At 39.2% G+C, this 25,447-nt stretch overlaps 1 protein-coding gene across 1 annotated transcript in view; it reads left to right on the plus strand.

The window, feature by feature from the left end:
- The window catches only part of ALK (ALK receptor tyrosine kinase), a 693,943-nt gene that overhangs the window by 165,622 nt on the left and 502,874 nt on the right, over nt 1-25,447 (plus strand). Inside the window, exon 2 of the mRNA XM_063289507.1 lies at nt 12,410-12,529. Coding sequence (XP_063145577.1) covers nt 12,410-12,529 — 120 coding nt within the window. The remainder of the gene's footprint in view (nt 1-12,409; nt 12,530-25,447) is intronic.

Below are 25,447 nucleotides of genomic sequence, written 5' to 3' on the forward strand. Positions count from 1 at the left end.
TGCCCATCTCCCCCAAAAGAGGGACTCTTTTGAATATTTTCTTCTGGCTGTCCATTATGGGGTCGGCAAATCTGTCAAGTTAGGATAAAGAAGGACTGCAGCTTCTTTGCACAGACCTGATCTAGATGGAAACATTTTCTCCTCTCAGCAACAAAAATAACACTAACCACAGCAGTAATTAAACACAAACTATGGCAAAACATTCATGGATTTCCCCCATTATACTCTCTATGAGAATTCTCTCTTCTTATCCATGTGTCTTGAGTTTACAGATTTAATTATTTAAATATACACATGGATATTTGCATTAAATATAAATAATAATAGGTTCCTGGGAAAATGCCTGATATATTTTTCTGATTAAAATTCTGCTGCATATGAACAGGAAAGGCTTTGGAATCCATCCATCCACCTCTGGCTTTAGGCCAGTTTCATTCATATTGTTTCCCATACACTGAATCCATACCTTGAAATCCATAGAGGTTGATGCTTGATGGAATGTACTTGATGGAATGTATACTGTAAAATATATGAGGTATATTCGTTAACATTTTGGGAAAATGGTAGCTATTTCGAGTTAGGTTTTTTTTGAAGTCACAGTAGTATGAAAGATGCTGTCTTAGATCTACAGATAGAAAATAAGAGATAAAAGCAGTATCAACCCATGTTTGCACAGGCATATAATGCAGGCACTGTAGTGTAGACATTAAAAATCCTTTTAAAAAATCCTTTCTCAGTAGACTGATTCAGAAAAAAAAAGTTGATATTTCTACAGTCCTTTTTTGACTCTGTTTTGGAATATAGGTAATAAAAGCAGACATCTGTTCATAAATTATCTCTCCTTTCCTGTTCCTCTTTTTTAAACTTCTGATTTCCACTGAGTGGCTATATGCAAAGAGTTCATGGTTGAGACATTTCTGATCTATTTTCTGACAATCCAGTGGCCAACCTTCTTTTCCATCAGTAACTACCATATTTTCTGTAATGTATGAAGGAATTATTCAGCCATAGCATAGTCACCACAGAATCTGGGGCTGCTGAAGTTTGGCTTTAAAAAAAAAAAAAGCACACACATAAATATTTCATGAAACTATATGATGTTTCAGACTGAACATATTCAGTCAATATTATAAGTCACTTTCCCAAAGCATGTTTAAGAAATGTCATGTCATCTGCTTCCATGTATTAACTGCTACTCATATATGCTTCCTTCTCAACAAGAGTTCAATACCGTTTTTCTGACACTCATAATATTGTTTGTTTGCACTCCATGAAGCTTTCAAAGTTTGACATAAAATCATTGTAATAATACTTTAACATGTTTTCTGACTAGAAAAGATGAAGTGATGGGTGGTAACTGAACATTTTGAAAAGAAATTGTAAAGTAAAGAAGGATATTTGAATCAAAGTTGGGGTCTGATGGATCGGGCCAAAATATGTGACTTTAAAATTATCAGGAAAAGTTGGGCACTTTTCTGCCCATTCATTGCAAATGAAACTAAACATATGTTTAATTCTGATATCAGTAATGTTTTAAAATATTTAATTTGGGTTCAATTTTATCTGAGTAACAAATGTTGGATTTTACTTTGTCAGTTAATGCCAATTTATATTGAATCCAACAGGTAGCTAACATGTTTATCAGAGAACAAACTACAGATTGATACAATAAGTAAGGTCGGGGAGCCCAGGAGTTTCCATTTTTTTCCTTTTGTGCAGATCATTATATTATCACAAGTCTTTGTGGACCACTGTGAGTTTTATGGAGTCAGCAACATAGTACCTACAGACACCATAGTCTATTTGACATCCTCAATATCCATGTGACCCTAAAATTAAATTATTTTGTGTAAGACAATTAAAATTGCTGTCATCTTGTGAAATTACCACGTTTTGCAAGGTTTTGGTGTTTTCACCTAAAAATTGGGAAAAATAGCATCTAATGAGATTTCAGTCTTTTTTTTTAAAAAAAAATATTAGGTATCTGCACTATTAATAATTTGCAGCATACTTGTAGACCAAAAAATGGCAATAGGCCATTTCATTCTCTTCTTAAAAGAAATCAGAGAAGTGGAGATAAATTTTTAGAGACTTGAAAAAATTATGCTTCCCCTTGAGGCTATCATGTTCTTCCAGGATAAAGTTATGCTTCCAGGTGTGTAACTTGGGGGTCCTTCTGGACTCACAACTCCTGCTCGAAGAGCAGGTGGCAGTCATGGCCAGAAGGGCCTTTGTGCAACTCGGTGTTGTGCATTAGTTACGCCCTTTCCTGGATCAAGAGGCCCTCCGAACCGTCACTCATGCCCTGGTCATCTCCCACATAGACTATTGCAATGCGCTCTACATGGGGCTACCCTTGAAGAGTATCTGGAAGCTTCAACTGGTCCAGAATGCGGCGACACGAGCAGTTATTGGTGCCCAAAGATCAGTACATGTGACACCACTGCTGCGCAAGCTGCACTGGGTACCAGTTTGCTTCCAGGTCCAATTCAAGGTGTTGGTTATGATCTTTAAAGCCCTACATGGCATGGGACCAGGTTACCTGAGGGACCGTCTCATCCCCATAACATCAACCCGTCCCACCCGGTCATGCAGAGAGGGCATGCTACGAACCCCGCCAGTAAGGGAATTCCACCTGGTGGGGTCCAGGAGGCGGGCCTTCTCTGCAGTGGCACCCGCCCTCTGGAACATTCTGCCCCCGGAAGTGAGGCAGGCCCCTTTGCTCCTGGCCTTTCGGAAGAACTTGAAAACCTCGTTCTGCCACCTCGCTTGGGGTGGGAGGGGCACCAGTTCTTCTTGGGGGTGGCTAGTACCATAGATCTCTCCTCAGTGAATAAGATCTTCACCTCTTGGATTTTATATCTATTTTATCTTTATTTATTGGTCTGTTATATGTAATTTATATGCTTTTAATTTTGATTTTATTGTAAACTGCCCAGAGTCCCCCTTTTGGGAGAGATGGGCAGTAATAGAAAATTGAAAAATAAATAAAAATAAGGATGAAAAGGGAATCATTGTTATGTAATCTGATTCTCACACTTATGTTACATTTTATGTGTGATCTATTAATATACTTTTGTACTGTTCCTGATCACATACACAGAACATGTGTAGAGTGCTACAAAGTGTAGGATTTATTCCTGCAATCTGCAAACATACATAGGTTTTGAGAGCCAAAACTGCAATCTTGTTCTTTCTCACACACTCATAGTTTCTGATAATCAATATAGACTGAGAAATATGCTTGATCCTTCTTTTAACTGTGAGACAAGTGGTATAGTAATTAAGGTGTTGACTTAGGACAAGGGAGACTCAGGTTCAAGGCTTTGGAGAAAAATAGTGTTTGAAGCAGGGTGACTACCAGAATATTAGGAATGATCTAGTAGTCTGCTGTAAAGTGAAACCTATTGTAACCCTTATCTCTCAACACTCCCATGATGCTCTTACCTAAGTGTCCAAGGGCTCTGAAGCATTTATTTTGATTATGAAAGTTCACCATCAGCCCTGGAAACTCCCCGGATGTCATTATTTATTCATTCAATTTGTACATTGCTCAATCAGTCAAGACTCTTGGCAGTTCACACAAGCAAAAAGACACTCAACAATATAACTCAAACATCCATGATAAATAATTAAAATGAGAAAAATAGAAGCATTTATTTTTTTGCAAATTTATATGGCCACTCATCTTAGTCAAATAACTCTGGGTGGTTAACAAAGCATAGCAATAATATATTAAAATATAATTTAAAAATTAATAGCAACAGGAAACCAATCACTGAGTGGCTTCTGCTCACTCTTCATAAGTTTCAGAAGAGTTTGATTTTTAAAAGCTTTCATAAAATTAATAACAGTTTTTCTATCAGCCCAACCTACCTCAGAGGTAGGGATAAAATGAAGAGATGTCTTTGTGCAAGCTACCTTGAGCTCTAGGAGGAAAGGCAGGATATTACTTAAAAAAATTAAAAATATACATTATTTTGTGGGAACCTTGCAAATTAAGAGCCTAGCCAAACTAGGGACAGAGGACTTTCTGAGCGAAGTAGAAGCCTGTCAGTATATGTACATTTACTTGCACACTCTGTCATGTACACATCTAGTATGGACACAGCCAGGGAGAGTCATTTCTCACTTGCATGCACAATGGTGCACAGTTATAGTAATGCTCATTTCCAGGAAGAGAGGACAGAATGAAGTTAAAAGTAGAGAGTTTTCCTGAGGCAAACAGAAGGAGCTCAGAGCTGTCCTATTCCTTATAACTATCAGAACCACACCTCATTCCTTAAGCAGGCTGTTCAGCACCTCTCAGCAGCATCAGGGATCATCTGCAAAGTGCTTCATTGAAAAGGTCTCAGTGATGGATTTGTACAGCATACTAAGGAAGTAGATCTGGGTCAGGCCAAAATCATAGTCGAGCTAAATGAAATATGGCCCATGGATACTAGTAAAGATCCATATGGAAATTAGAGGTTTTCATTTCTATTACACAAGCAAAAATTCTGTACCCCTGACCTAATAAAAGGATTCTTGTAATTCAGCTTTTTTGAAATATATTGTATCTGCAGTTCCATTTCTACAGCCATTCTTGGAATTATCCATGTGGAAATGAATATAGAAATACAGAAATACTTCTACCACACATCTCTGGCTTTTATTTAAACAACTACTTGAGAGTAATTTTATTATATATACCTTAAGTTGTCTATATAATTGAGAGGAATAGGACAGAAAACCTTAAAACTATAATTGATGTTTAGCACTTTATTTAAAATAGCTACTTCCTATATTTTTCACACTGCACAAACCCATTATTCAAAGGATAGATTTACAACAATGCTTAACAAAATAAACTGAAATTGAACTATGGCCAAACATATTTTTTTACAAAAGTTTTGAATTTATTTCCTAGGAGTTAGAAATATGGACATCTCCAAAGCATTAAGTTTACCACATTGTATATAACAGCTTTCTTCAACTCAGTATTCTCCAGTAGTTTCCAGGTGTACCGGATTACAGAACTACAAGTTTCCTATATACCCTATTAATGTGATAAAAGCCGTAGTCAGATACATTTGAAGTATGCCAGGTTGGGGAAGACTGATCCAGAACTTTTAAGTCTTCATTCTGTTAGGCAAGGAATTAGCCCTGATCTTTGCATGGTTGATTGATTAATTGATTGATTATGTGCCATTAATTTGTGTTGATAGTTGTTCTCCAGGATGATCTGTCACCAGCCTTGCTCTTCATGTCTCCCAATGATGCCCCCAGTACTGCTGTAACTGAATTCAGCCTCCTTGCTTCTTTTTCCTTCCACCTTTCCCAGATTATAGACTTCTCAAAGGAGTTGGGTCTGTGTATAATGTGTCCAAACTATGATAATTTGAGCCTGGTCATTTTTGCCTTAAGTGGGAACTCTGGATTGATTTGATCTGTGATCCATTTGCTTGTTTTCTTGGCTATCCATCAGTCTTAAAACCAAAATTCAAAAGCATCAACACTCTTTTTATCCTGCTTCTTCCATAGAATATCACAGGGAAAATCATTTTCTCATAATTCTGATCTTTGCGAGTATAGATATGTCACATTACCTGAATATATTTCCCAAGGCCTTTATTGCTACCCTGCCAAGCGCTACTCTGTGACATATTTTTTTACTGCTGTTACCTTTATTGCTCACAGTCAATCCTAAAAGGTAGATGCTATCTTATAATACATGATTAATATCCTGAGCTCTTTTACAAGAATGTTGTAGGAAGTACTGAGAAAATTCTTAACCATTTCTAGAAGCCAGAAAAATGCTGTACATGGGACAAAGTTCTGTTTCCATGTCAATGTTATATCTTCATAAAGGCCAGCATTCCATTGCTAAATGTAAGAAATATCTAATAATAAGGAAGAACCCTCCATATGAGAGAAATATTTTAATTCACTTTCCCCTTTGAGCAACAGGAGATTAACCAAAATTAAAGTAGAGATATAAAGGTCAGTATAAATTATAAATCCTGTATAATTTACTGACAGAGCAGTATTTGAGTCTCCTAGGTTTTTTATATTGTTGTTGTTGTTGTTATTATTTACAAAAGTGAATTACAAAAGATTTAACAGATGTTTTTATTCAAATTCAAAACCAGATATGCTAAAAGAGTCCATTCAGATCTGCCAGAACAGTCACTTTGGTAGATATCACATCACTCCCATAGAAATCCATACTTTTATTTTACATTCATGGATGCCCTTCTATCTATAAATTACAAAGGTTTCAGTCTCCCATTTACTGTTCTTAGAAGCACTGGAGAGAGCAGAGCCAAAACTTTTTAATGCTCATTTTAACGCCTCTGGCATTGGAGACAGGGAGAAGAAGGAATATGTCAGACAGGAAAACAGAAACTGTTAACAGTAAATGGATACAACCAACCAAAGACTAACGGATCATGTATATTGAATATGTTACGTAGCATTATAAGCATACTAACAAAATGTTTACAACACTTTCACAATACCAGTCTTGGAATATTTTAGATATTTGAAAGCAGTGTTTGCCTTTTATTTTTCCTTAAGACAGAAATGACAAAAATAATATTGCTATAAAAGAATTTAATTTAAATTTATAGATAATTTACATATTGTCTCCAAGGTCTACTGTGTCTTAGCCAGCTCTTGATTGCTAAAAATTCTGCTCTCATTCTCCAAATTGGCAATTGTTTTCCTGGAACCAAAAGGTGAGAGGACACAGCAACAGGGGAATAGTCAAATGGGTGGACAAGGTAGCTTGCAGCCTGGGGCAGAATATTTTGCCAGCTGTTGCCAACATTTCTCATGGGGGAAATTTATTTGCATATTAGAAGTATGTTTCTCCTTTGACAACTCTCCTATTAGATTTGGAATACTGGGAAGTGTGTGTGTGTGTTTGTGTGAAGTTTGGCTTTCTCTTTGGCCATTGCCATTTCAAGGAACATAAACATGTTCATAAGAAAAAGAATCTGTTTTCCCTTCTTGCAATTTTTGCAGGCTGTTCATAGCTTCTGCTTCCTCTGCTTGGTACTGTTTGGAGAAGCAAGATAGAACATTTCTCTGTTGCAAGGCAACCAAGTCCCACATACTGGAACATTATGTCAAAAATTGTGTATCCCATTGAAAATAGCCCAATGAAAAGGAATTTCAGTGCAAATGTTGCTATTTTGCATTGCATTATTCAATGGTATGGGGTTTAAAATACACACCCTACTGTGAGGGAGTGTCAACCCACTTATCTGGCAGTGAAGATGCAATCCTACCTCTACCTGCCTCCATGCAAGCAGTTTCAAATTTCTTCATGAAAGGATATAAAATACTATCAAAAGCTGCAGATAAAATTTTAGCTCAGCTTGATCTGGGAAGATGACTGAAGGAGAAGCAAACATACGTCTCTCCATAGACTTTTCTATCTAATTGTTCATATTCACTTCTGAATCGTAAATATTTCACTGAGATATCTCACTGCTAGGACAGCAGATATAAGCATTTCATCAAGTAGCTTTCTCAGAAAATGGTTTAATTGTTAAGGATTCATATATTTTGATCTTTGAATATTATCTTTTTGTTAAAAGTAAAGAATGATGTGCTAAGCTACACAGATCCTTGAGTATATTTTATTTTTTTATATCCAATTATGAAATGCTCTGATTATTGTCTTTCTGTAGCAAACTATTGCTTCTGTCAGTATCCATGAATCTCTTTGTTACGGGATTGACCAGACTTCACTCATCCGGGTCCCTTACATGTGTTGGATGGGAGCTCCCAGGACACCAGGGTGGAGAAGGACGGGGCAGGCAATCTTCATGTGCCAGTAAAGTATGCACTTCAGAATCCAGCCCTTCTCCACATATATTCACTTTACTTGTTCTTATGTCACTTTACAAAAGGGCTCCCTCTGTGGCTTTCCTGTGTGAGCTCTCCCATCCTTCATATACCACTGCAAGGTTAAACTTGAGAATCTGTTCTTAATATCATCACTGAACTGAAAAATCAAAGTCAGCTTTTATCACCTAAGTCCAGTCTTTGGTGGAAAGAAAGACATTATACAAAGAGAAACATAGGAATGGCACATATGTAGGGAGGGTTTCCGGATTCTCTGCAGCTCCACTGCCACTGTATCTCTCCATGTTACAGAAGCTTCCCTGCTAGCTTGTCATAAAGATAGAAGTTGAATCTAACAATGGGAGTGAGGGCTAATTATGTCAAATTAGGTTTCTTTGTATTGCTATAAATGGTTTTATGCAAAGGTAGCTGGAGTTACACAGCATTCTGAGCTACAAACTAGCTAACTATTTTTCAGGCTAGCAATTATTGAAACCCAGTCATTGTCATTAGTTTATGGTGAAACATGTAATGCAAATCCAAGAAAATAGGTTAATTCCTTAAATCATGGTTAAGCTTACTTTGTGTAACTATGGACAATCATAGTTTGCAGAAACAGCCTATTAAGTGTCATTCCAAGGATAAATATCAGCCTGAAGGAGATACAAAAGAGAGAAGTGAGAAATTGGAAGTTTAATTGCTCTAATGGCATCCTTTTGACATCTTTCTCATGTTTCCTGCATTCACAGTTGGGGAAGGATGAGTTGTCCAACAAGAAAGAAGTAGTGGCCATATTCCTGTACTATTGAGCTGCAAAAGATATGGCAGGGGGCATTGGGTAGGCCTTTTCAGGAAAAGGAAGACCTCCAATCTTGTGGTGATCTCAACTTTTGACCCTGTTACTGCATCCTGTAGACCAGTTGCTGGCATTAGTCTCAGGGTGTTGATGACTAATGCCAGATTTGTTTGCAATAAGGCCCCTTCAATCATTACTTGGTGTTGGTAGAAGAAGCAGACCTGGCATGGATTACCAAAACCTGGTTATGTGAGTGTGACAGTGTTGCCTTGTCAGAAATCTGGACTGCCAGGTTTTGGGTCAGAGACAGAATCCCTCCCCAAGCTGCTGGAGTTGATCTCTAGGTTAGTAATGGAGAACTCCCATCTTTTAGTACTAGGGGATTTTAGTCTGTGCATCCTGGGGACTGGCTCTAGCAAGGCTTACAAGTTCACATCCTCCATGGCAACGATGGGCTTGTCTTAAGTGATCTTGGGACCAATCCATATTGGCTATCACATACTGGATCTTGTTTTTGTCTCTAGGCAGTTGTTTGATGAACTGGAAAAGGAGGGGATTTCCATCACCCTGTTGCCTTAGTCAGATCATTCCCTGATGTGGTTACAATTTAGAGCCACCCATGACCTATGTAGCACAGTGGGACCTACTTGGTGGATCCACTTGGTTTCCAGCAGGTATTTGGGGAGTTTCCCAGCTTTCTGGCAGGTAGTTCTTCCACTGTCTGGTACTCATCTGGCAAGAGGAAGCACACCCAACACTGGACAACATTGACCTTGAGCAACCTCTTCCTGGAGATCAATTCCAATTGGCAACTTGGTTTCTCAGGCCCTTTGAGAAATAAAACTCTAGAAATGATGCCTGGAACACTGGTACATGGAGACAAGAAGCCAATCTGACCAAGCATGAGTATGCACCCATGTTTGGGCCTACATTGTGATAATAAGGGAGGCAAAATGTGTTTACTTTTTCCTTCCTGTATCAGAAGGCTGTTGTTTGACAGCCTTATTTAAAGTAACTAACTCCCTTTTAGAAAAGAGATGACATGAAGATCTTCCATCTGACAATTCTGCACAGCATTTTGCTGATAAAGTCACTCAGATTCAACAAAGCCTTGATTCTGAATGGGCCAAATCCTTATTGGTGGCACCAACTTATTGGGTTACCTGGGACAAATACATAAATATTGAGCAGATGAAAACAGCTTCTACAGCCAATGACAGAGTATTGTCAAAGGAGAATCTGTTTTTTCTTAACTTGGTGTCTCCTGCTCTTTTGGGACTGTATAATCCAATCATTTGCAGAGTTGTAGTCTCTGCACAGCTGGGAGACACCAAGTTGGCAAAAATTGGGATAATCCCTAAAGGCTTGTATGGCAAATTTATGGCACTGAAATGCAGCACAGTGTGAAGGAATCTGCTTTATGTGCCAGATCACAAAAGACTAAAAATAAAGTGGAAGTGAGAACACTCTGAGGTCAGATCTTACTCCTAGAAGTTACAATTTCAACCACAGGGATATTGTTTGCAGTTTTGTAAACTCCATTAAAAGTAACTTACGTTTTGTGCACTATACTCCTGAATGTGTTTGTGGATATAGAGAGGAAGAGTATTATTTCTGATGCTGGCAGTTATATTGCATTTTCCCAACTGATGTATATTTACATCTATTAACTATGCTGACATAGCTTAATATATTCGAATTATATCTGTGTTTTGTATATTTCATTAATTAGAGTTTCCTACTGAGAATTATATTTGTCACTGAACATCTGAGTAGACGTGTCTGTATGCAAGTTAAATTGATAGCTGCATCCATCTCATACTCCACACTGGTGGATAAGTGGCATTTCAGTATTTTTATAGGTTTCAGTTTTTATCGGGTTAAAATGAAAAAGATGATTTGCATGTCTACAATGGCAATGCTTACATGGTGCTTGAGAACAAAGTTTGTAAGATAGAATAAAGTACCCAGACATTGTCAAAATATATTCTGAAAACATTATTGCAATATATGGTATTAACACTAAGGCTCAAACTACACTATTACTATCTAATTGATTTGGTATTTTGATGAGAATATTTTTCTTAGCTGAGTTCTAATTAGACGAAGGGCACTTCCACAAATGTCCCAACTTCATTGCCCAGAACTCTCAGAAACATTTTCTTATGTTTGGAGAATGGTCTTCACTATGTCCATCCTCACCTCATCCAATACTCAGCCAACCAGCATGCCCTTCAACTGACCAATTGGGAAGTGCAAAAATCATCAGCTAGCCAGTCTTCTGCCCATTCTCATTGTTATTTGCTGCATTTATTTTTGTACCATTAAAAAAGGAAATAGAGATGATTACTGGGGGGGGGGGGGCTAAAAAGCTGACCTCCTGCTCTATTTAAAAAGCAAAATGACAATGAGGCAAGAATTCTTGGCAAAGGAGAAGTGCTGCATGACTATCTTCACAGCATTTCTTCCTGTGCTACAGCTGAGCCAGAAGTTTATCAATGCAGCTCTAGAAAGGCTTTTGAAAGGCTTCCTGAGAGCCCAAGTTTGGATCTCAGCACAAATGTGGAAGGGACCTACCTATGTGCCAGCAAGCACAGAAGTATGATGCAGAGATATCTTGATGATGTGTTTAAAAATGGGATTCAAATCAGCCATGTGAAGATAAAAATAATAATAAAAAAACAAGCAAACAGAAGCAGCCATTTCCTTCTACTGATGTCAGCAGTCCTAAAGACACATAATTATTGAATGACTTCTTTAGTCTATTTAAAGCCTTTAGGAACCTGTGCATTCATAACGATACAACTTCTTGATCATATAGAGCCAAGCCATGTATATTCAATCACCATGCCATATATGTAGACATTTCCATTGAGGCCAACTGTAGAAGCAAGGCTGGTACATTTTTGCCTTTCCACAACTTTGGTGTGTATGTAGAAGGAGCCCATCTAAAATGCTTGCAATTAATACAATCATATAAGAATGCTGCTTAGACAATCAGGTTATCTATGTGTTCTTGTTATGAAGGACCATAAGCCAAATTTACTGTTTGGTCTGTTTATATAGATAGTCTTCAGTCAGCTGAAAAGCTGAAAGAAATTAATCTTATTCAGAGTAATGCTTATGAATAGGATACAAAAAACAAGAAAGAAAAGAAGAAGCATTTCAGTCCTGGTTCCAATTTACTGAGATGATTGTTTCATGAAGTCATTAGATGGTAGCTCTTCTAGTTTTGAAAGGCTTTTTCATTTGCCTTTAAGAGCAGTTATTTTTTTTAAAAAACAAAATTAAACTTCTTTTTACAAACCTTACTTAATTTCCTACATTTGTATTTATTTTCAACCAGTAAACATCTACAATCACTACCCCTGCCCCCTGTCCATTCTATCATGGAAGCAGATTTCTGGATGCCACAACTATCCCTTCTGAAGAACTTTGCATGCATAGGAAGATTTGGGTGAGGCAGTCAGTAGCCATCACTCAGTATGCCACAGATTTTTTCTTTATATATGCACACACCAATGATCAGCTGAACATTGCTACCAGCTGCTATCACTTTGCTGCTTACCCTTAGTGCTGTTGACATGAATTATTTGTTCTAACAGGTGGAATAGAAACTATGATACACCAACTCTGGACTGAATAATGTTGATTAATCGGTATTAATACTTAGTTTAGGTAGATGTTTCATCTGCAAGGTATGTTTACATCAATAAAAGGTGAAACGTACTTTCCCTATATTCTTTTTGAATCACTATCCTCTGATTTTACTGGCAGATACCAGCATTCCAGAATCGCCAACAAACACTCCCCCACATCCTTTGGATTTCACTGCCTGGAACTTGTCCTGGGTGATGAAAGATTCCTTCCCTTCCTTCATTCCAAGAGGGCAATGCTGTAAGTACATCATTCTATATTCCTGATAATTTGGAACTGATATTAATATAATTGACTTCCAGAGGTGAAGATCCCAGTGATAAAGGTGTTTTTTTCAAAAGTATGGCAGAAACATTAATGATTTTAGGTGAGTTTTTAGCATAAAGCTTGTGTTTCTTGCCTTTACTTGTGTGAAAACAATATGAAGATCTACACTTTATCTTGTTTTAACAGCTTTTATCAGTCACTTTACTAAACTTTTGAAAAGCCATGAAAAGGCAGTGATAGGTAAAACATTAAGTTCTGGTGATCTCCAAAGTTCATCATTTGGAGGAAAGAAAATGTCCTACCCTGACAACAACAACAACAAAAAATATCTAGCAAAATATCAGTTGGGCTTCATTCACAGTTCTTAATACAGCTGTGCAAAGCATTGAAAGCAAAGATGTTGCCCATGCATGTGAAGAAACCAAGCAATTGAACTTGCAGAAAGTACCTGTGATAGCTCTCTAACAGTCACCTGGAGCCTTCCAGAGGATGTGGCTGCTTCAGTGCTACAATGCTACAAAGAAGTTACTTCTCAAACCACCCCTTCCAATACTTTGCACAGGCCTAGTTCTTAAAGCACTAAGAAACTGATGTAGGCCAAACTGATTACATGATAGTCACCATGAACTATGTTCTTTCACCATAACCCACGTGAGTTGAGTAAGCTTTCATTCTATATTAACTGCGGTCAATGATGCTGACTATTTAACTTGGATGTATATGTGTTAAGAAAAATGATGACATCAGGAAACCTCTTACAGTTTTCTGACATGCTACTGAATGTATGAGTCATAGAAGTACTGTACAGGTAGTCCTCGCTTAACAACCATTCATTTAGTGACAGTTCAGACTTACGACAGTGCTGAAAAAACTGACTTACAGTGGGTCTGCACACTTACAACCATTGCAGTGTCCCTGCAGTCTTGGGCACTTGGCAACTGGTTTGCATTTATGACTGTTGCAGCGTCCTGTGGTTACACGATCGCCATTTTCGATCTTCCTGGCCGGTTTCTGGCAAGCAAAATCAGTGGGGAACTGCGTGATTTGCTTAATACCCATGTGGTTCCCTTAATGCCTGTGGTCATTTGCTTAATTTGCTTAATGACCACTGCAAAAAAGGTCATAAAATCAGGTCAGATTTGTTTAATGACCACTTCACTTAGCAACCAAAATTCCAGTCCCAATTGTGGTCATTAAGCGAGAACTACCTGTACATAGTGATTTCATTTTACTATATTTGGCAGATTTGCCAAATGTAGTCCAGGTGATTGGTGGAGTCATTACTCTCTGCAAAAGAGGTGGGGGGCAATGGAGGGAGAGGGGGAGATATGATGGAGAGAGGGCAATCACCTTATTTTGATTGGTATATAGCCAGTGCTTGGCATGTGGTCTTTTCCTGCTTTTTTAAAAACAAAAAACAGTAAACATTTAAAAAACAGCCTCCCTACTCTTTGTGAGAAGAAAAGGTGAAGAAAGGAAAAACCTTCTGCAAGGCAATAATAGGAGAGAAACTGAGGGCAGAAACTGAAAAGATAGAATCATGGATTCAAAATGTTGGAAGGAGCTATTTAGGGCTCTGAATCCAGTTCAGTTTGACTAAGTCCTGTTCAATCCAAAAATGCAAATGAAACATTCCCAGCAGACAGTTGTCTAGTCTGTGTTTGAACACATCCAGAAAATCCACATCTACCCCCAAATTCCAAACAAAATGGAGGAGCCCTGCCTCTATCGTCTTTCCTTTGAAATCATCCCACCTCAATAAACAGGATGAATTTAGGGCAAAGCTAATATCTGGCACATCATGACTTTCTACTGGATAGAAACATAGTTATTGAGAGCCTCCAGTTTCTGTACTTATGAAGATGGGTATTTTATTTATTTTTGTTGTTTATTCATTCAGTCGCTTCCGACATACATCATATTTACATAGCCACCCATCTCACAGATTTGTGACTCTAGGTGGCATACAGTAAAAAAGGCAATAATAAAAGCTAACAATTAAAAATTAAACACAATCAAATGTACTAATAATGGAATAGCAGAGAGAGTTATTGTTATGGGCAATAAAGCCATCTCACTAATTCACCACTGCCTTGAGACTCCCAAGCCTGTTGGCACAACCATGCTTTAAGGGAATTCCTGGAGGATATCAGGGATGGGGCCAGTTTCACCTTGTGGGGGATGATGTTCCACAGGGCCAGTGCCATGGCAGAAAAGGCCCATCTCCTGGGTCCTGCCAGATGAAACTCCCTAGTGGATGGGACCCACAGCATACCTCTTCTGCCAGACCTTATGGAATGGGCAGATATATTTGGGTGGAGGTGGTCCCTCAAATAACCTGGCCCCATGCCATGACGGGCTTTAAAGGTCAAAACCAGCGCCTTGAATTGCATCCAGAAGTAAACTGGTAACCAAGGCAGCTTGTGGAGCAGAGGTGTCACATGTGCCATTTTAGGGGCACACATAACTGCCCGTGCCACTGCATTTTGCACCAAGTAAAGCTTCCGAATACTCTTCAAAGGCAGCCCCATGTAGAGTTCATTGCAATAGTTTATCTGGGAGGAGACCAGGGCATGAGTGACTGTGAGCAGAGCCCACAGTCCAGAAATGGGCACAACTGGTGCACAACATGAAGCTGTGCAAAGGCCCTCCAGTCCATTACTGTCAGTGAGTGTAGGAGGACCCCAGATTGTACATCAGGTCTGTTTGGGGCAGTGCAACCCCATCCATTACCAAAGATGGCATAGTCCCTGAACTGGAGGGCCCCAAAAGCCAAAGGCACACAGTCTTGACAGGCACCAGGATAGGGCATCAACAGCATTGCTTAATTTGCCAGGGGCAGAAAGATATAATTAGGTATCATCAGCATACTGATGATACGGCACCCCATGGTGATGATGATCTCACCCAGCAGCTTCATGTAGATATTAAAAAGGAGAAGTGAGAACACTGACCCTTGTGTAACCCCACATAGTAGGGGCCAAGGGTGGGATCTCTCATCCCCAGTCACCACTGACTGGAACCAATCCCAGGAAAAAGAGGAGAACCAGCACAATACAGTGAGGCCTGCCCCCAATCTTTAGAGCCAGTCCATAAGGATACCATGGTTGATGGTATCAAAGGCTGCTGAGAGGTCAAAAAGAGCAAGGATGGAGGCACTGCCTCCATCCCACTCCTGCCAGAGATCATCTAAAAGTAAAACCAATGCTGTTTCCATCCCATACCCAGTCCTGAATCCTGACTGAAAGGGGTCAGATAATCTACTTCATCCAGAGCTCTCTGATGCTGCTGCATGACCAGCTTCTCAATCACCTTCCCCAAAAAGGGGAAGTGAGATACTGGGCAAAAATTGTCCAGTATGGTGGATCCAGTGATGGTATCTTGTGGAGGGGGTGAACCAACACTTCCTTAAGAAGCAGAGGAACAGCCCTTTCACTCAAGGAAGAATTCACCACCATTAGAACCCACCCACACAACACCCCCTGGGCAGCTTTAACTAGCCAGGATGGGCATAGATCTGTGATGTGGCTCTGAGGAATTTTTATATAAATTTTAAATATTTTTCTATATTTTATATGTCATATTTATATTTTCATGATGTATTTGTTTTTATGTTTTTAATCTCTTGTTATTTTAACTAAATTGTAAACCAGCCAGAGTCAAACTATGAGAAATAAATAAATAGATCTAAAGAGCAGGTGGCCAAGCTAACAGTCCTGTCCACTTCCTCAGGCCCAACAGGTTCAAACCAATCCTAGATAACAGGGCAAGAATCTGCCCTGGGCACCTCCTTAAGACCTGCAAGAAGGCTGGTGTCCAGCTAAGAATGAATTCAGGTGACTTTGACAGATGCTGAGAAAATTCCTCTGCATGGCCCTGTAAGAGGATCTCCAAGCTCCCTCTACCCAAGAGGACTCAAGTCATCTGAAACAAGTCTGTTGGGCAGCTAACTGCAGATGCAATAAGGGCAGAGAAGTATTTTATTTACTTATTTATTATTCAAAATTTGCCACCGCCCATTTCCCCCAAAACAGGGACTCTGGGCAGTTTACAATATTATTACAATATTAGTATAGAAGTATTACCACTTCACCACCCTTACCACCACAAGGTAGGCCCTAATAGCAGCTATAACTCCTGTTTGGTTGAGTTCCTCCCTCATTGTGTGCCAGCAGCACTCTGGACAGCTCTTTTCTTGTTTCATCTCCCTCAATTCATCCATGAACCATAGAGAATGATGGGATCGATGAGAGGGGGCAGGTTGCATAGGCACAGTCCACTCCAAGACCTTGGCAGCCCTCCTGTTCCAAGTGGCCACCAAGGCTTCAGATGGACTGTGCAAGAGACCAACAGGGTCAACCCCGAGCTCCCTCTGTATCAGCCTTACCAGGTAAACCAGACAGGAAATGTTGCCAGATAAGCTAATTCTATTTTATTGTAAAACTACATTAACAGAAGCTTGCATGTCTGAAAGTACAATTTTCCTGCTGTCACCTTTACAGTCTGAGAAATTAGGGTGGATCCCTCCTGAGCTTCTTGATCTGCCCACTATGCAGTGTGAGCTATGCTTCCTCTTATCTGCATCTCTTCATCTGGTCTCCCAAGGTCATTCCCACATACCATTACAGTCTGAAACCCATCAGGGTCCATCAGTCGCTGTGGGTGGACTGATCTAATGGGTCCTGCCTCCCTGCAATGGATAGTGGCACCAGAGAATCCCATGGTAATTAGGCCATGATCTGAGCATGACAAGGGGGATACTAAAAGTTCCCCCAATACCAGATGCCATTACTGCTGCCTTGACAGGAAAACCAAATCTAGTGTGTGGCCACTGTCCTATGTCAGGTCCTGGGTGACCTGGGATAGGCCCATGGCTGTCATGATAGCCATGAACTCCTGAGCTGCCTCAGACCCCACCGGTAGTGAAGGGTCTGTACATATGAAGGGTATGTGCATATGAACAGCCTAGAACCAGCTTATTTTGCTTTTTAACAAAGTGCAGCATGCATTCAACAGATTTATACAGAGCTGAATTCACTACCTAGGGAAATAGTTATTTCTGACTTACTAATTTGGGGAAATTTGCTAAAAGTTGCAATCAAATTCACAAACAATGGGGAATAAAATTAGCTCACTAAGCACTCTTGGATCATAAGCAAAGGGAAAGAATTCATTTGGGAAAGAACATTAAAACAGATTAACAAATTTATTTTACTTATACCCAAATAAATATGAAAGCATGTGGACAGCAATCATTTAGAAAATGGCTTGGTCAGCACGCCCATCTCATTGTATGGCCATAGCACATTGCTTCTAAATAATCTAATCTTAGGTTAAAAAAGACTGAGAGATGGGAAAGGTAGCATTTGTTATATATAGAAGGAAAGCAGTAAAGAAATAATCAAGTGAAATAGCTTCATGGTTGCAAACGTTTAATCCCTGGAAACATTTTAGGGTATGGGGATGAACTTGATAGTTAAAGAAAGAAATCTTAAACAAACAAGCAAGAACAAGTTGTAGCATTAATCTTCTCAAAACTATAGAACACAAAAAAGGTTTCAACCCCATGTTCACAAGGCTACACTATAGAATCTCAAATTTATTTCAAAACTTACATGAGGCCAAATTTCCCAAACCCCTGTGGGTATAAATCAGAAACTTATTAAGATGTTTTTTAATAGCTCTGTGGTAGTCATGATATAGAGTCTTAATGAAGAATTATAGTAATCCATTATTAGGTGCAAACTGTATGATTAAAAATAGATTTGAAAATAGCCAACTATCAAAATTTGTCCAAGATCTTAGGTAACAGTTTGGCTTTTGATCACTGAAACTGATCTCAAAAGCAATTAACGTGCTCTACTTCAGAAACTTGAGTAGTCAAGAAGATGGCAGATAACCCCATGCCAAAGATGGTACCAGTCTATGGATAAAGCAAGTGTTATTTGGGGGGGTGGGGGGAGAGAAGGGTGCTCTGTCTTGGTAGCAAGATAGTTAGGCTTTCATGGAAAACAAAACAAAACAAAACAAAACAAATTCTGTTTATGGAAGTATAGGTTAAGCAGTAAAATAAAGAATAGATAGCACTGATAAGATTTCTTAAGCCAAATCAATGAGCTTTGGCAGTGAATACATAGGGGATCCAAAGACTGGACAGGAAAATGCCAGATGAATAGATCTGAGGATACATGCAGGTTTTCAGATCAAACTCAAAAAGCTTAATAAGTTTAGATAATGCAAAGAACAGTGCAGAAAACAATACAACCATACATCTTTATTACGATCAAAGACCAGCATAAGGAGGGTGGGGTATAGTCAGTTAAAAGCACAGAAGATACATTAAAACAACAACACACTACTCTTCTTGGACATCCTCATCAGCAGAGGAAATGAGGACAAGTTAGAAACGCAAGTCTACAGGAAAGCTACCCACACCAACCAAGTGCTCCATTACCAAAGCAACAATCCAACCTCCCACAAGAGAAGCTGTGTAACATTATTCAGATGAGCACTTACACACTGCAGCAACCCAGAACACCAGAAAAAGGAAACAGATAATCTGTACAGCATCTTCCAGCAAAATGGATACCCACCCAACTTAATAAAAAACTGCCTGACCACTCAACCCACTACAACCCAACCAACAAAAGCTATGAAAAGGATAACACTGCCATACATCAGAAACTTCTCAGAAACCACCAACAGGCTGTTACAACTGCATGGCATCACCGTAGCACATAAACCAACTAAAACTCTTCAAAACTTCCTAAGGAACCCAAAAGACCCAATAGCCCAAAAAGAAAAAAAAACAGGAGTTATCTACAACATACAGTGCAAGGACTGTAACAGCCACTATGTAGGACAGACAGGCAGAAGACTAGGAGAGCGCACCCATGAACACCAACTAGCACTCAGAAGACACAACGAAAACTCCTTAATCTCACAACACATGGACAGACTCAACCATACTTTCAACTGGGAAACTGTGAGCATCCTAAACCAAGCCAAATCCAAAAATGCCAGAGAATTCCTGGAAGCTTGGCACTCAGACAAAGCAGCCATCAACAGACACATAGAGGTAAACAACAGTCACATACCATTCAAAAGAGACAATAGAAAAGCCAAAAGACCAGAACACCCAGATATGTAAAGATTAACACTAGGATTAACACCAGATGAACAATTAAACAGCACAATGTACCCTAATCAAGGAACTATTAACTCAGTCAATCAACCAAGCAGCAAACAACAGCACAATCAAGGAACTCCCAAGGAGAGAACAACACCTCTACCAACACAAGCAGGGCAAGCCACTGTATATAAACAGAGAGCAAGACCCACTCCCTCTTTGCACTGAAGATGTTGCCTAGTCTGGCAATGAAATGTCTGCAAGAAAACAACAAGGCTCAGAGAGCACCAGGGACTCCACAGTTCAACCCTGAGCTACAAATTTTTGCTTCAATAGATACATTAAACTCTAGTATAAAAAGCTGAAACACAGAAGTCTAGAAGAAAAGGAAAAAGAAAAAAAAGAAAATCTAGAGGGAGCTGTAGGGGCATTAGATGGGTGTATGGGAGCATAAAGGTTAGTATATCTGTAAATACAGTACTCTAGTGTGATAAAATAAATGCTAGTTTATGGCACCAGTCATCATCTGATGAATTTTAAACATTGCCGCACAGAACCTGGCAACATTGTATGTTGTAGGAGGGCTGGTATCTGGCAGCAGCAGGGAGGGGTAAAATCATCCTGAGCGCCCTGGGTATTTATACAATAATGGGAAAATGAGGCTAGTATAAATGTCTCTATAATACAAGCACTGGAGGAGCACATACTCTATTGTATCTATGTGACCAGAGTCACAGGGCCATTGTCTCTACAGGAAGATTAAGGAATCTTCCTGTATTGGCCTTCAAGGACAGCTGAGGGGAGGGCATGACATCATGCCAGGGTAAAGGCCCTCCGATGGCTGGGTACCTTGAGTGTAGTTACGTATGTCCTAGGGGAGGCAGGATACCTGCTGGATTCACTGGCAATAAAGGCTGGGGACCTGGCTAAATCCAGTTGGCACTCTGGGTCTGCTACACTCTGTTTAATGAGTGCTTTTGCCTGATCATATCCCATGCTGAGTAGTAGAGAAGCCCAGGGATGAGATTTTACAGAAAACAATAATCATGTCTTGACTGGAGTTTTTTGTCATTGCCTGTGCACCTAACATAGAATAGGAGGCCAGAAAACAACAACTGTAACACTTACTGCTAATGGTTGTTGTTCTTCCATTAACTTTATTGATGGCAAACATTTAAATCTTGCTATTTTCTGGCCAAGTATCAAGATTGGACAATGTTGCTGTTGTTCATCCATCATCGCCAATGAAGACGTCAACACCATTTTTTCCCCAATCACCTTAAGACTAGATATGGTGTGTTTAGTGATTACCAATCAGGCCAATTTGGGCACAGACTGTTCTCACACATGTTGGACAGACATGTGTAGGCACTGCAGTTGTTGCTGTAGTGGCTCTGGTCTTATGCAGCTTGCACTTATGTTGTGCTTTAGCAGTGCACCTTGCTTTGTAAGCTTGACAGCCGTTATGGATGAGGCCACACCAGGTAGGGCAGTTTTGTGCCAGCATTTCCCAGGTGGTTGTGTCTATATCAACTGACATCAGGGAGGCCTTTAGTGTGTCTTTGTAATGTTTATTCTGCCCTCCATGCGAGCATCTTCTAGCAGAGAGTTCCCCTGTCCATCTCATACAAGGCGACTCTGGGTGGTGTACAAGAATGGTAGACATGCTCTAGATAAAACTTCAGTGTCAGGTACTTTGTCTTGCCATCTGATGCCTAATATCCCGTGAAAACAAGTCATGTGGAAATGATTGAGCTGTCTTGCATGCCTTCGATGCACAGTCCATGTTTCACAGGGATACAGAAGGATAGTAAGTACAACGGTTCTGCAGACCTTCAGTTTTGTTACTGAGCCGATTCCTTGGCATTCCCATACAGTGGAGTGCAGTCTACCAAAAGTAGAGCTTCTCTTTGCTATTCTACATTAACTTCTGCATCAAAAGTCACTGCTCAGGAAAGGGTACTGCCAAGATAATTAAACTGGTTCATTGCCTGTAGTTTCTACTGTTGATTGTGATTTTGGGTTCTGTGTACAGTCATGAGGAGCAGGCTGGTGTATGACTGTGGTCTTTTTGATGTTGATGGTAAGTCCAAAGTTATCATAAGCCATGGAGAATTTATCCATACTGACTTGCATCTCTGGCTCTGAGCCAGCATTCAAGGTGCAGTCATCAGCAAAGAGGAAGTCTCTCAGAACAGTTTCCTTCACTTTGGTAATAGCTTGAATGTAAGTGTTCACCTCTCTGCAGGATTTTAATTTTCCTTCTGGAAAATTTCCCTGAATCCTAATAGCTGTATTTTTTTTTAATCCATTCATTTGTGTCCAATTCTCAGAGACTGCCTGGACAAGTCCCTGCAGTTTTCTTGGCAAGGTTTTTCAGAAGTGGTTTGCCATTGCCTCCTTCCTAGGGCTGATAGAAAGTGACTGGCCCAAGGTCACCCAGCTGGCTTTATGCCTAAGGCAGAACTAGAACTCATAGTCTCCCGGTTTCTAACCTGATGCTTTAACCACTACACCAGACTGGCTCTCTAATAACGGTAATACTACACCTTAATTATTCACAAAGATGGATGGTTAAGAGCAGTGGCAACTCCTTTTGTTTTCCTGGCTGGGCTGTCTTTGGAACAAAATAGAAACTAAACACAAATCCTGAGCAAAATCAGGAAATATCAGCTGATCCATGTGTCCAGAAAGCCAGAATAGCTGTGCTGTATTACCATAGTGAAATATTGTGATACAAATACTACACTGTTATTTGTAATGCTACCTTAAATTCAGCTACATAAAGATACTCCCTAATTATAGACTTAAATAAAATCAAGAGCCAATGAGGTACCAATAATGATTTGATATCTCTGTCTATAATCTAGATTGAGCTATTACATGGATCTTGATATACCATTAATAGGGATCAATGTGCTTTTAATCCACTTCGTGTCTTTTTGACTCATTATTTTAAGAATTTTCTTGGCTTGCTATAAATCAACATTTGGAGTAGACATTTTATTTAACTCTACATACACAATGTTTATCAGTGTCCAGTGTCTTAAAAATATATATTTTTATTATTTTGAACTGATTGTCATCCATCTTGGTAACCTGGTGTCAAGCAGAAAGATAACATTAGATCAACCTGTTATTTCAGAGTAGGCAAGGATATTTCTCTTGGTAACTGTTCTGCTACACCTCATTTGAATTCCTTTCAGATCATTTTTAAAAAATAAATAAGTGAGAAGATGGCATGTAGCAAAGCAAAGCACTGGTTTCTAGCTGCTAGACTTTAGAATGATTTACAAGAATGCTTCTGGGCTCCACATGGCCCCACAGACATTCATAGAAAACAAAGATGGTGGATGACTTCAACCTCAGTCAATTGTTTAGAATTATATCTAATAATAATAATTTTGTGTCTTTAAGTCAGTCCTGACTCCTAGCAACTGCCTGGACTAGTCCCTGCAGTCTTCTTGGCAAGGTTTTTCAGAAATGCTTTGTCATTGCCCTCTTCCAAGGGCTGAGAGAGAGGGATTGGCTCAAGGCCACCAGCTGACTTTGTGCCTAAAGTGGGGCTAGAAGTCACAGTGACCTGGTTTCTAGCTTGGTGCCTTTAACCACTACCAGTCCACAAAGAAAGGAAGAAAGGAAAGGAAAGGAAAGGAAAGGAAAGGAAAGGAAAAAAAGACAAAGGTAGAATGGTTAGATTTTGGAGAGCATTCTGGAGGGTTTAGAGGAGGGAGAGAGATGGGAAGCAAAACCACAAATTTGCTTTCTAGTAAATGGAGTTTTGTGACAGTCATTTTTTGAACTGGCATACCTCATCCCCTATCAGCCATCTTCACCCACAACAAGCTCTCAAGATTGCAAATAGTCCCTCCAGCTAAAAGGGTTCCCCATACTTATCTTCCTCCGAGTATACAACTGATATAACCCTCAAGTAAATAACACAATTGACATGGTTGCATATCTTTTTCCTATTTATCCTACCTCTTTTTCTTTTTCTTTCTTTCTCTTTTTCTTTCAGAGTAGCTTTTCCCATCTTGTTGCCATCCAAATACATTGGGGGTAGAGCTTCCAGAATTTCCACCCAGCAAAGCCATTTTGGTTGGGAATTTGGGGAGTTTTATTCGCAGGATTCTAGATTAGGGAAGGCTGTTTTAGATTCTAGATGGCTTTAGATTTTAAACCTGAGTTTTTATAAAGTGTATTCCATAAAGAAGATATTATATTGCATTTTGTCAATGCCTAGCAGACTGCCATGCATTACGGAGGACTATGATTTGCCTATTAAAATAGTTGTGTAATCAAGTGCTCTGCTTCCTGGAGGATTCCTTTTCCTTGGCTTGTGACTATTATCATACAGAAAACAGGAAGCAAAGTTAGTCATTTCAAGCAACAGTATTAGATACAATTATTGTATAATTGTTGTACTTGTCATGATGTGGAAAACAGGAAGTTAGCTCACCATCCTGACAAAGAATAACAAAAAGCCAAGTGAATCACGGGTGCTATCCTCTGCTCCCCTGTGGTAGCTGAATTCATAAGCAAGACTTCAATAAATGATTTCAATACAGATCAGCCATCCTACTGGCCAGGGAATGGGCTTTTGTGAAATAGGATTATTTCAGCATTCCTCTTGGAACATCAAGGTAGATGTATCTTTTGCTAGCCTCTTGTGAGGAAAGATAAGGTGAAAAAAGGCTAATAAGATTTATTCACCCCAAACCTCTAATTATCTGCTTGAGGGAAAAAGGTTGACCTATCTGTTTGGAGGCATCACCTATTTTTCAAAATGTATGGGGTTTTTTTAGTACTGTGCAATGCATGTTCTTTCAAAGGGTGCAGAGTCTTTGCTCCTTGTTTTTGTATCTGTTTGAATGATGCAGAGATGTTAGTTTCATCCCAAGGTAGCATTTTTTCCTACTCTACTAGGGTAGTTTTTTTTTTAAATTCTTTTTGTTATTTGCCATCAGCTGCTTTATCTTCCTCAAAAGCACAGATCAGGAGAAACATGAAACATGACCCAGAAGCCTAGAAGAGAATATCACATACCTTCATTTGAATAAATAATGCATCATCAACAAGTGCTGTTCAGAGTTTTTAAGATGTATCATTTTCTTATTAGCATATACCTTTATTTCTTGCCATGTTATAGAAACTCCTTCTGAATTTTTTATTTGAGATCTACGTTTTTAGTTGTTAAAAGGTATATTTGGCTAAAATATCTGCTCAAGGCCTTGTGGAGTATTTATTTTATACCAAAGGTATCTCCATTTCCATATGAGACCCAACAAAACTGTTTTCTAACCTATCAGAGCCCTGTTGCCTGATTATATTTATAAGTGAGGGTTTAATAAAGCTTTTATTACAATTTTGTTTGCCTAATAGTCTGATGAGACCCTTCTTATTAAATGACTGGCAGTGCTGAGCTAAGGAAATATTAGCCCTTTAATTGCTTTTTTCCGTGTTCTAGTAATTGATCGATGTCTTGGACCCAAAGACAGAGTAAATTTAATTTTTTTACCAGATCTCTGTCCCCCAAATTAATTTCTACAAGTCAGAGTGTGAATATTCAATGCCTAAAACCTTGATAACATTTCTAGAACCACATATTATGGTCCCAGAGAAAGTCATTAGTTTTCATTTAGGCTGCAGAAGGAATACTTTAGTACCATCTCTCACTGTTCATGTCCTCACTGCACTATGACAGTGTCACCTGTTTTATTATTAGCTATGCCAGTCAAAAATGTACCCTATATATTCAGAGA

This window comes from Candoia aspera, chromosome 1, assembly GCF_035149785.1.
Source record: "Candoia aspera isolate rCanAsp1 chromosome 1, rCanAsp1.hap2, whole genome shotgun sequence".
Classification (NCBI taxonomy): domain Eukaryota; kingdom Metazoa; phylum Chordata; class Lepidosauria; order Squamata; family Boidae; genus Candoia; species Candoia aspera.